We start from the raw sequence: 12,433 nt of genomic DNA on the forward strand, positions 1-12,433 counted from the left end.
TCGTGATAGCAACGGGAAACTGCCGGAGTAGGGGGATGTTTTTTGGTTTGGTGTGAAAAAACACCGCCTGAAATAAGCGCATGTTGGCTGCGGGCATGTGCTCCTCGCTTTCTAAACGCCGTTCGTTTCTGAAAGCCTGTTCTGGGCCCTTTGGTTTATTTTATTTATGTGTGTGCTGGTTGTCACCACGGGTCAGATCCTAAACGAGGTAAACATCCTCCTCTGGTTCCGTCCGGAATTCAGCCACCTGACTTTTTCAGCTGTTGCACCTTTTTTTTTTGTTCAATCAACAGCCTTTTCTCATATTTTCCTGAATTTTCTTTTATTTTTAAAGTATTTTTTAATTAATTTAATTTTTTTTTGCATTAATGTGTCATTTGTTGCGGTTTATCTCTTCAGTGTGAAAAATCTTCAAAACTTACTTTCACCCCTTCGTCCTCCTTATTCCATTCTAATGACTGGCCACAAGGAAAAATTACCCCTGCTGAAAAGCATTGTTGGCAAGATAAGTCAGTGTTAGAGGGTACTTTTTTGGTCACTGTAAGTCAGCTGCCTGTCTGCCATCTAGAGCAAACCTGTTACTGTTCCCCTCCTCTGAAGTAGCTCGCTCACCTCAGCATTCACTTGTAGAAGAAGCAGGGGTGTGACTGGGTTAATGAGTATGACACGAGAGAGCAGTTTTACTAGAAGATCTTCCTGTATACGTGTTGGGACTGTGTATCCAAAAGTATTTCCTAATTTACAAGTAAAATATCCATATTAAAACTTTCAGACATGGGTGCCTAAAATTAGTCCCTTACTACAACTACTTGGCCTGCTCCTGACATGCTGCTTTTCTTTGGAATTCCAAAGTAGGCTTGGTTTGGATACCTTAACAGAGATGTTTGGATCCTAGTGATTACCAAATATATAAATATTGGTCTTGAATTTTTCCTGTGCCTTTAAAGTGAAGGTATAAATTAACAAAAATATAAACAGCCTTAATCCATGAAGCTGTATTTTATATATGCTTTGAGCACGTTGCAAAGCATAAAGATGGATTTCCATGACATAGAGCTTACGTGTAAGGACACTACCTCTTACAGTGTTCTAGTTGGCTAATAATTTGCTGACTTCTCATCCTTTAATTGTTATAGTTACTTACTCTTTTTTTTTTTTTTTGTCCTTTTTTTTTTTTTTCCCCTTCCAAATGCTGCTAACATAGGGAGCTGTTAGTGAGGTAAGGCCTGAATCAGTCTTGTCAAGGTTTTTTTCTGATATGTGTACTGGCCAGGTACTGTAACTTATATTCAGACTCCTTGGTGTTGCTTTTATATGGTATTCAGGGTAGGGTGGGTGGACCAGATGGCCTACAGAGGTCCCTTCCAGCCTCAGCCATTCTGGAACACTGCAAATCCCAAAGTCTTGATTTACTTCCACCTCTGGAAGCAAAATTCCTTTTTCTCACTGATTATACTGCTGCATTGTGGTAAACAGTGTAGAAACTTGGTTTAAATTAAAAACTAATAATGGGGCAAGGGGAGGAGTGGATAGGGATATCTAAATCAAATATACAACAAAGTAGGTAACCAAGATGGATTGAAAATTTTTACCTGACTTTTTCCTGACCTGGTTATTCTCAAGATCTTGAAATAATGAGACTTCAGCTAAATTAATGTGATACCCATGGTTGAATGAGCTACTGAAATTTATTTTTAACTTAATTATTGATATGATTTTGGCAATAATATGTTGTGCTTTCCTTATGCTATGGCCACAGTGCACGCAGGGACAGATGAGCATCAACTCTGCTGCTGTGGTGAAACTTACTAAAGTGACCTAATAATACGAGATATTAATTAGTCAGTAGTCTGCTTATTCTTTTAAGACAGAACAGTAATGTATTTTTTAACATCTTTCTTATCTCTCCTCTACCATGCCACCCTTTCTGTTCTGTGTTTCATGTGTCCTCAGGCATGTCACCCTTTATTTTTATGTATTATTTTAAGTAGTGGCCATGCTGGAACCCAATTAATTTATAATCTCTTTCCTCATTATTATTGCCTTGCATCCCCCCAACTTCTATTACTATTGAAAAGAAAGAGTAAGAATAGTTAATATTCTGGAAATATGCTGGGTTTGACTGGCTTTTTTTTTTTTCTTTGTCTGAAATAAATTTTCTGTTCTATCAAGGCAAATTTTCAGTTAGCAAAGAGCCATCAAAATCTGCATTCGCTGTCTTGTCTCATACGGGTGATTCTGCCATGTGAAGGGAAAAATAATTATTTTTGTGGTTTTGATGGTCTTCACAGTCTTCTGAAAACTACTGGGTTTATTTTAGATAATCAAGGATATATACAGATGTAAAATTAATTTTAAATGCTGGGTTTTAAAGGACTTCTAGCGTATGTGTATAAAACAAAAAGTTCTCTAGTATTATAAGGATATGCCACTAGTGGGTTTAATTCACAAATTATTTCAACTTTCAAGTATTGTTAGAAATTGAGAATTCACCTACTTTTGCTTGATAATTATATTGAAATGTTGCTTATTTTGATTTTGTCTTTTTTTTTTCTAAGACATCTCGAGTGATGGTAGCGTCACGTAACTATGCAGACTTTGCAAGTGAAGCTACGTTTGAAGTTAAGGTAAAGAAGCTGAACATGAACATGGCATTCTGTCTAAGTCTTTGTAGATCTTGATATGATGGACTTGCTGCCTTTTCAATCAGAAACATACTGTGTGAATTACAGAACCAAACCCTCACTGTCTGGCTTCATTTTTAAATGCAGTTGGAAGTCCTGTGCTTGGCAATGTGTAGGAACCTTACTTGTTTCTTAAGAATGTGAAGTTGTGATTCTTTACAGCTGTGATACTGCAATGCAGCTGTGAAAGTGGAGTCACAAAGGAGCTAAAGCACCGTTTCTGTTCTGAGGGGAAGAATATTCATCTTTCCTTAATGCTTCTAAAACAAATAGCTGATGTTTACTGCTTACCCTTCTTTCCATCTCCTTTTTATTTACGGAGTCCTGGGTGCTGTATCCCAGATGTGCAGCTGATTGAGGTCCATATGAATTTTGGAGGAAAAACTTCGACATCCTTTTTAATGCTTGACTTGGTGCTGCTCAAAAAATGTGCATTTTGTTCTGTCAGCTTTCCACAGTGGCTAAATGTTAGGAAAAAATAATGGATCCACTGGCAGTAGCTTTTGTGCTGGCCAGGTTTAGTATTTGGTCTGTGTTTACAAGACTTCTGAGTTTCTATTTTCATGTGAATGCTGAAGCAGAGCTGTCTTTAAGAGTAGCATGCATATGTGTTATATCAAATTCATCTAGGTGTCAGTGGATTTGCGCTGAACATTTTGCTTGATATAAACTCTGCTTTTCGTATAAACTGTCTTTGACCTGTGTATTAGTATTTTGGTCATTTAATCTGCACTGGCAGAGTAATTCTTTTCATCTGGCCCACTGAACTTGACTATTTTTTAATTTTATCATTTTTATTTTTGTATGGGTATCTAAAATGGTCCCTCTGTGCAACTCCCTTGAGTCCACGGTTTGGGGGGTAAGTGGTACTGTACACATGGAGGTTTGACTGGCAGAGTGGCTGGTGCTGCAGGGGTTTATTTATTGCTTGATAAAAACAGTGGTAGAAGACGTGAAGTCCAGTCTCAGGACCAGATCTTACAAACAGTCTCTTCACTAAGTCTCTGAAGCTCTTACCAAGCATTTGGCATGCAGCAACTATGGAAGTGTGCTTTTCTAGTATTTTAGAGCACTCTAGTTTGTCTACAGCTAGTAGGAACTACCAGGCTTCATTTTATGAGTGGAAATCTGTCTTTATTGAAAGTAAAGGTTTTGTTTGCCTGAATTTGGAAAGAGACCACAAACTTTACAGCTATTTTGAGCTATGAATTTAGGTTTTGCTGGCTTCCTATTGAAAGACATAGTAAACCTGAATTTGAAAGTGGCACCTCATAAAAATATTACATGATATTCATAAATAGGATTAACAACATTCAATAAATTACTGCTTGTTGAACTTTGCAGAAGTGTGACCTTCATCGCCTAGAAGAAGGCCCTAGTACCACAGCAGTGATGACTCGAGAGGAGGGTCTCCATTACTACAAGACAATGCAGACCATCCGACGCATGGAGCTCAAGTCTGACCAGCTGTACAAGCAGAAGATTATTCGTGGCTTCTGCCACTTATACGATGGCCAAGTAAGGATTTCCTTCCCAAAAGGCTTTATAATGTCTTACCTTACTGAATGTAGGGACTTGAATAGAGTGGAAAGTAAATCTAGAACTGAGTATCTTGGTATGGTGTCTGAAGTTGTAGCTGGACCAATTATTTCATTCATTGTTTCTTTAAAAAAGAATGTCTTAGCACTCAAGAAAATCCCAAAGATTTTGGGACAATAGGAAGAGAGAGAAGGCAGGGTACAGTTGAAGATCAGCTGAATGTGAGGAATGAATGACTGCAGCATATTAAATTCAACACATTTGGAGGCCCACATCCTCCTCCTCCTCAAGCTTCATTCCTGGTTTTTGTTCTGGTGTCTCAGTCACGCACCCACTAAAAGCAACAGCCAAGATACAGAATTTCATGAGCTTGGTGAAATTTTGCCATCTGTCCTGGTGCCATTTTCAAATTGCCATTTACTTAGATGCTTCATTTGGGAGATGGATGTAGAAAAAGGCCACAGATCTCTGCATCTTCTGGTTCCCCTCCTGTCTGCGTTTGTTGATTGAAATCAGGACAGATTGGAATTTAGAGCCCAAGGCACTGTAGCTCAGTGTCCTGCAAACAGCAGGTCTGCTCACCTTGGGATTTAAGGCAGTGTTCTGTATCTTGCATTCTTCCAATTTTCTGCTGTTACTTGATGTATTTCGAACCATAGCTAGCCCTTGCCACACTACTGGCTGTGAAAACAGTGTACTTTTCTTCATTCCTTTGTAACAGGAGGCTTGCTGTGTAGGGCTTGAAGCTGCCATAAAGCCTACAGATCACGTCATAACAGCTTATAGAGCTCATGGCTTTACCTACGCACGTGGAGTACCTGTCCGAGAAATTCTGGCTGAACTGACAGGTTGGTGCTGAGTAAAATGAGGATTCACAGGCTGCTGTACTTGCTGGTGGTAGGCATTTGTTCTCAATAGGACAGGATATTACCCTCCCTAGGAGACAAACATTTTCAGAATTATGCTGCTGAAGTCTTAGGAAGACTGGTAAACACAGCCTGTAATGATGAACTGAGTGGTTTGGGGAAATTTGACTGCAACAATTATGTTAAATGGTAATCTAGACAGATGTAAGAGTTTGCAGAAAGGAGAGATGTTATTTAAAACGGGGAAGAGCAGGGAAGAGAGGAGTGGGGCTGCCTGCTGAACTCTAGAGGTCTGTGAATGGATGCTAGAAGTTAAAAAAGAACAAGGAGTTTAAAGGCCTTTATTAATCATTGATATAATAAAGTCTTTATCTCAGAATTTGCATGTTTGGGACAGTAATATAGGAAAGCACATTGGTTATGCTGAAAATGTATACGTGTGTTAAGAATAATTCATATTAATAATGCAAACAGAAGCCCAGAATCCAGTGGAGTATCAATTTCCCACATGTCGCTGGACACTGGTAAGAGAGAAGGTAAATGAAGAGATTGTTATGACTGAAGTCTGCTATGGGCCCTGAAACTGCAAATATCAGTGATGATGTGGGGGTTTTATTTTTTCTTTCCATGACACATATCATCATGCTTGGGTTTAGTGAGGTTCTTTTAATTGGGTAAGTGCAGCTGCAGTGCAGAGGCTGTTGTTCCAAGAAAAGACGCTGGGGGCAGGGTTTTAGAGAGGAGTGCTGCTGGAGGACATTATTGCAAACAAAGATCTGGATTGAAAGTGCTGAGCTGAAAGACAGCCGGAGTTACAGTGACTAGGAAAGGACACAGTTAAAGTCTTTCAAGGAGCAGGAAGCAGAATCACCCAAAATAAAGCTAGTAGATAAGATCCTATAGGAAACACACTACAGAAAGGGACACCCTGACAAATGATTTTGTGTTCTAAGCAAAGTGGAAAGTATAGCAAAAACTGACATCAGCAAATCAGGAATTCTTAGCTAAAATACAAGAAAGAATTGTACAGGAAGTGGACAGAGATGACTGAAGTTTAGTTACACTTAAGAAGAATAGTTTTCTGATTAAAATTAGAAAATCCTCTTTTTTCCTTTTTTTTTTTTTTTTTTTTTTTTTTTTTTTTTCTTTGGCTCTAGCTGGCAGAATCCATAAAAGCTCACATGAAACCAATTCATAAGCATACGAAAGGTACGAGAAAGACAAATTATAAAAATTACTCATTATTATGAGAAAAAGAAGTACAAATTCCAGAAAGAGATCCAGCCGTAACATTCTAAAATAAACACCAAGGCTGAGGCAAAAAGAACCAACCAAAATGTGCTTTTTAGAAATAAAATAGAAGCCTCTGTGGCTATTAACTGTAGAGATAACAATAACAAATGTAGTGGGCTGATGAGGAATTCTGTATTGTTAGATCAGCTCATTTAATAGGGTTTGTTGTAATGCTTCATGGACCACCACTGTTCTTCAAATCACAGCGTAAATAAAGCTGGGCTAGGTGACTTCCTGATCTTTATCTTGGGGCAGGGAATTGTTGGTTGGGATTTGGGGGATTTTTGTTTGTTTTGTTGGGTTTTTTTAACTGTATTATCTGTAATGTTTACTTCCAGTTACTGTCACAGGGAAGACAAGTGTAGATTATTGCTACTGATTTTAAACAGTGTTCATATCTTTCTTGCAAAAGCCAAAAGTAATAAAGACTGTAAATACTACTTCTTACAAATTACATATATGAGAAATATAGACCATGTTGGCTATTAAAAAAACCCAGCATATATTTATCAGGAAGTGCTTTTGTATAGTAGGCCACTGAAACTTTTTGGTTGGTTTTAAAATTTCTTCTTAATTTCATTCCACATGTTCTGAATTATGTTTTCATTATCCTTCTCTTTTTTTCCCCCTTATTTGTTTTGTGATGTATTTTACTGTAAACTCTTTGGGGGGAGTCCATTTTGTCTTAACTCCACATTGATCTAATGACAACATGGTCTTAGTGTTACTGTCTATAGGAACTGATTATATGTTCCCATTTTTCTCCATTTTTTTCTCCAAAAAAATAAATTGCTTGTTACTCATGTTTCAGGTCGAAAAGGAGGATGTGCAAAGGGAAAAGGAGGATCGATGCATATGTATACCAAAAACTTCTATGGTGGCAATGGTATTGTTGGTGCTCAGGTACATACATGACTTCAGCTTTAAAGCACAGTTGAATTTGGCTTATGTCCTGTGCCAGTGTTTCAGGTTTTGTTGTGTGAGCTTGTATGCAGATACCATTGCTCTGTGGCTATTAAATCTGTTATGTCTTTATTCTGCTTTGCTCATCATTTTGTACACTGGGGCAAAAATGAATCAAATTGAGCATATAATTAATGTTTATATTTGGTTGTAATACAGATTGGAACAAATGTACTGGGTTGGTGACAGCTTGTTTCTTGAGTAGATCTCTGACGTTATAAATGTCTTTTTGCTGTCCATAAACTGCCTGTCTCCAGCTCCCCTAAACATTGCTCTAAAATCCTGGTTTGTTCTGTACTCTGTGATAGGTTCCTCTTGGAGCTGGGATTGCACTGGCCTGTAAATACTTCGGTAAAAACGAAGTCTGTTTGACCTTATATGGGGATGGTGCCGCCAATCAGGTAAACAAACTTTGTCTTGGGTGGCTCTGTGAGGGGAAGTGTGACTGGGGGTAATCAATTTTCCTTCTGTGAACTGTGAACTCTGCCTTTCTGAAGGGTGATGGGAGAGCACTTTTCACCCTGCCTGTGTAGTACCTACACAACAGGCAGTGTCTGACTTAGAGCTTGCACTAAGATTGTTGTGTTGGGCTTTCTGCTGCAAGGATGCTTTATTAAAGGAGTACACGGGTACTGAAAAGAGAGAGAGAAGACAATGTACAGCCTCTGTCCTACAGTTTACTGCAGTTTTTCCTAGGGATTTTCATGTGAAGTGCTCCCCACTGAGACAAACTTCATGTTGGTGGTTGGGCAATTTGCAGATTTTTGGTACTAGCACCTCTTATTTGTGGCATCTTAGACATTTGAGTAGGAGTGTGTTTCAAGTACTGTATAGTTCTCCAAGGAGTGATTCAGATGAAGAGTTAATTGCTAGATGCTCTTTATGTATCAGGAGTGTAGCATGTGCTTGGATTTTTCTATCATGTTTTAAACCTGTGTAAACATCTGTCCTTTCCCACCCTCATTTTGAACTCTGCCTTTGTCTCGAGTGGAGGGAAAGCTTCTCAGCTCCTTCCCTTCTGTAGCACTAGATAGGGAACAAGTCAGGCTGATAAGTAAATTACATGAATACTACCTGAGTAGTGGAGTGGTGGAGTGGTTCCTTAGTTACTGTTATCCTCTTTCCAGTTGCACATGGCTCAACTAAGTGTGACACCCTGAAGTCTCTGTGCTGTAAGCAGAGCTCTGAATGAAAGCAGTGAAGATGACATTGCTGCTGCATAGGGAGAAACGCGTCACTTATATTTCTGAAGACAGAGGAAGGGACAGAGCATCTCGCAGAGCCACTTACTGTTGACATTCCGGCTGGTTTCTTCATCTTATGAGCAAAGACATGAAGCCAATTAAGAAACTGGTGGTTTAGAGTGTAATGTAATTTACCACTTTGAAAACACAGGTGGAGATCTCGGTTCTTGCATTTTCCCTGCCTGACTTAGAGAAGTAAGGCTGATGCAGTCACTGTGGTTCAACCTTTCTTTTAGTTTGTTGTAGCAGCATCCTGTAAGATTAGTCAATTGTGAACTTTTTAATGACCGTAGCTGAAATACTTCCATTAAAGTTGAATGTTTGGTGCTACCCTAACAGAGATACTGAACTAGGTTTAAAAATTAAGTTCTAGAAATTATTTGTTGAGGTGAAAGTTACCTTAAGTTGTGTAGGTTCTCTTCTCTTCCTGCTTAGCTGTAGCAAGTGGCTGGTGTCAAATCACTTTCAGTATTAAAATTTCTTCTAGCTAGACCTCTGCAACTAAATGCTTGTCAGTAGAGCCTAATGCTTGAAGGTGAACTCCCTGTCTAGGTGTAACTTGCTCTTTTTTCTTTCAGGGCCAGATATTTGAAACGTACAATATGGCTGCCTTATGGAAGTTGCCTTGTATTTTTATCTGTGAGAACAATCGGTATGGAATGGGAACTTCAGTTGAAAGAGCTGCAGCCAGCACAGACTATTACAAAAGGGGAGACTTCATTCCAGGGCTCAGGGTGAGGACAACCCCAGCTTTTATTGTGGGGGGGAGGTAGAAGTGTAGGAGGGGTGTGGGTGCACATGCCTGCACAATACTTACATATGTATATTTTTCTTTTATTTATACATATATTTATAAATATTGTTTTAAGTATAGCAAAACTTGAAACTTAATTCTTATTGCACTTGTGGAAGTACTGAAATTTAAAGTTCAAGGTTTGGTGTTTTTTTGCCTCAACTTGTAGTTTCTGTTTATCAGGTGGATGGCATGGATGTTCTGTGCGTTCGAGAAGCAGCAAAGTTTGCAACTGAGTATTGTAGATCTGGAAAAGTAAGTCTTTAATCAGCATTCTTTTTCCATTGGTGGAATTCTTAGCCAAATTGCTGCATAAAATGCTCCTCATCTAGCCCATTTTCTCCAGTCACTGTTGAAATTCTGTTTTACCTTTATTTCCTTTTTTTTTTTTTTTTTTGCCACAGTATTGAATTAGTAAATAATTGAGGGGTTCTTTAATTTTATTTTTTTAGAAATTATTAACATGCAATTGATAAACTAAGTATACTCTGTCATCTTTTTCCCCAGTTTCTACCCCAGTTAAACTCTGTTGTGAAAGGTGTTCTGACTGCCAGGCAGTTGTGTTCTTTGTGAAGCAATTAATTAGTGGAAGCATCAAGGAAAGTAGTAATTTTGTATTTACAACAAATGGAAAATGAAGTCAAAGTTCTGTTAGTTTTAGTGTCTGTCAGCCAAGTATGATACACTGGTTTTGAAGATTATTAGTATATAGTGAAATAATATTTGTGTTGGGAGCACACAACAAAAAAAGAAAAGGGTTCACACAGAAGAATAACGTTTTCTGAGTCAACAATCTTACAGTGAAACAATAGGCCATTTGAAATAGTCTGATTAAGGGTAGAATGACATTGGAAAGAAAAAATTGTTTAATGCTGCTCGATAAGAACATGAAAATAAATGCTTAAAATTTCAGCATAGGTGTTCACTTGAAAAGAGTTAAGTTCCACTTTACTAGTTGTGATAATGTTACCTAAATTAAACTGAGAAAAAACATGGAATGGGAGTAACTTATGACTACTGAAATTCACCTAGAGCAAGTACTTGTTGCTGTAAGAACAAACCAGGTGGTAAACTCTTTTTTTTTCTTTCTAAGGGTCCTATTGTGATGGAGTTACAAACATACCGTTATCATGGCCACAGTATGAGTGACCCTGGAATAAGGTACTGTGATGTTCTTTCTTGGCATTCACTGAAAACTATAGATAATTATTGGTGGCCAAAATCCTGAAACTCTCCGATTCAATGATTAAATCTACTGTGAGGTGCATATCATAGAATCATAGAATGATAGGGCTTGGAAGGGACCTCTAGAGATCATCTAGTCCCACTCTGTGCTAGAGCAGAATCACCCCAGGCAGGCCACACAGGAATGCATCCAGGCAGGTTATAAAGGTTATGATGAAATTACTATGAGCAGTCTGATCACTCTGCTCAGTACTCAGTTTGATAATCCATGGCCATGTAACATACTTGAACTAACTTTTACTTGCAGTATCAAGAGATTTAGTTTTAGAACAAGCACAAAGTCAGTTGGTAAACTTCTGTACTTTCTGTTATAGATACTGCTTTCAGTGTGACTTGATGGTGCTTTCTAACTAAGCTGTGACTGAAAAGCAGCACACTTTTACAGGGTTTTTAGAGTATTTAAATCTTGTAAGCTGAAATTATAGGAACAGTTTAGACTGTCCAGTCAAATGGAAACTTCTTAAAAACAGAAGTGCCAGAAGGACTCAGGCATTGTACTGGCTGGCAGATCTGAATTGACCTCTGTGAAATAGAGGTGAATCCCAATGCCTTGTTCAAAACCTGTAGTGAATTTTGGAAGCACACAGCAAGTTATCCAGCCCCCCTTCCCCCGCTTAGGGGAGATGAGAAGGAGGAAATACAGCCCCTCCTGGTAACTGTCTTAGGCTAGGATTGTTCCCCTTTCCCAGCCTACTTTATAGTGAAGTGTGGAGCTACTTCAGCTCATTTACTGCTTACAGATCAAAGTGCTCTAGATGTAGCTGTGCCACCCTTTGAGTGATCAGTGTTGATGTATTGTTAATTACATTCCTGACCATTCTTTGGTCACACCTTTTTCTACAAGTCAGCTGTGTCCAGAATCTAACCTCTATTCAAGGATACCACTGTAGAAGTTAATGTCTTTCCTTGTCTTGTCCTAGCTATCGTACTAGAGAAGAAATTCAAGAAGTGAGAAGCAAAAGTGATCCCATTACTCTGTTGAAGGACAGAATGGTCAACAATAACCTTGCTAGCATTGAGGAATTAAAGGTATGGCTTTTAATTGCTAGTTGGGCAAGCTCTTGAGCATTCACACTCTAATGATCTCTGAAAAGTACATCATAGGGCAGAGTGCATCACTTGTTCTTTTAAGTGCTTTATTAACATCCCTTTTACTGCTGAAATTTTGTTGCAGACTGACTAATGAAGTTGCAGTCTGCGGGAAGGGCATTTTGCTTTGGGGTACAAGGCTGTGTGTATGGGTGTTAGGATTTCAAAACCAGCTCTTGTCATATACTAACCTGTAGAAATCAAAATTACCCAGGCTTTTTTAACTACCTAGGAAGGGGTAAGTCTCTCAAAGGGAAATTATCAATAGTGAAAAATTCTAGTGAAGGATGCAGGAACCCTCTAAGCAAGTAGTGTAAATACTTTCATCAATTCTGTTTAAAAAAATCAACACAGTATTTTGTGGACTTCATCCTTGTGTTTGAATTAAAAAATGTGCTGCTTTTTCTGAGCTGTTTTATGATAAGCATCCATTTTTTATTTAGGAAATTGATGTGGCAGTAAGAAAGGAGATTGAGGAGGCTGCTCAGTTTGCTACCACTGACCCAGAGCCACCAGTGGAAGAACTAGGTAACCACATCTACTTCAACGAGCCACCCTTTGAAGTGCGTGGTCCAAACCAGTGGATAAGGTACAAATCTGTCAGCTAAAGGCCTTCCTCTTGGCGTAACTTATTCATAAGAATAAGTGAATGTATTTACAGGAACTATAATGACTCAGAAACAAACCTTAAGCTTATTTAAAAGCTCTTTCAAAAGA

General features: G+C 38.5%; 1 protein-coding gene across 1 annotated transcript; it reads left to right on the top strand.

Annotated features, from left to right (window-relative positions):
• The first annotated feature begins 661 nt into the window (after positions 1–661).
• Positions 662–12,433, top strand: PDHA1 (pyruvate dehydrogenase (lipoamide) alpha 1). Its single transcript, XM_009997241.1, has 12 exons — positions 662–745; positions 1,205–1,219; positions 2,559–2,627; positions 4,029–4,202; positions 4,945–5,071; positions 7,194–7,285; positions 7,654–7,746; positions 9,168–9,323; positions 9,566–9,637; positions 10,476–10,543; positions 11,548–11,656; positions 12,160–12,433. The coding sequence occupies exons 1-12, from the start codon at positions 662–664 to the stop codon at positions 12,322–12,324; spliced, it is 1,224 nt and encodes a 407-aa protein (XP_009995543.1). The 3' UTR covers positions 12,325–12,433.

Source organism: Chaetura pelagica, unplaced genomic scaffold, assembly GCF_000747805.2.
Source record: "Chaetura pelagica isolate M959 unplaced genomic scaffold, ChaPel_1.0 scaffold80, whole genome shotgun sequence".
Classification (NCBI taxonomy): Eukaryota; Metazoa; Chordata; class Aves; order Apodiformes; family Apodidae; genus Chaetura; species Chaetura pelagica.

Excerpts from the sequence above, each read along its gene's own strand:
- PDHA1 (XM_009997241.1), top strand. The coding sequence starts at position 662 with ATGACACGAGAGAGCAGTTTTACTAGAAGATCTTCCTGTATACGTGTT. Across the intron at positions 10,544-11,547 it reads ATGAGTGACCCTGGAATAAG|CTATCGTACTAGAGAAGAAA; the intron begins GTACTGTGATGT and ends GTCTTGTCCTAG. Across the intron at positions 11,657-12,159 it reads CTAGCATTGAGGAATTAAAG|GAAATTGATGTGGCAGTAAG; the intron begins GTATGGCTTTTA and ends TTTTTTATTTAG.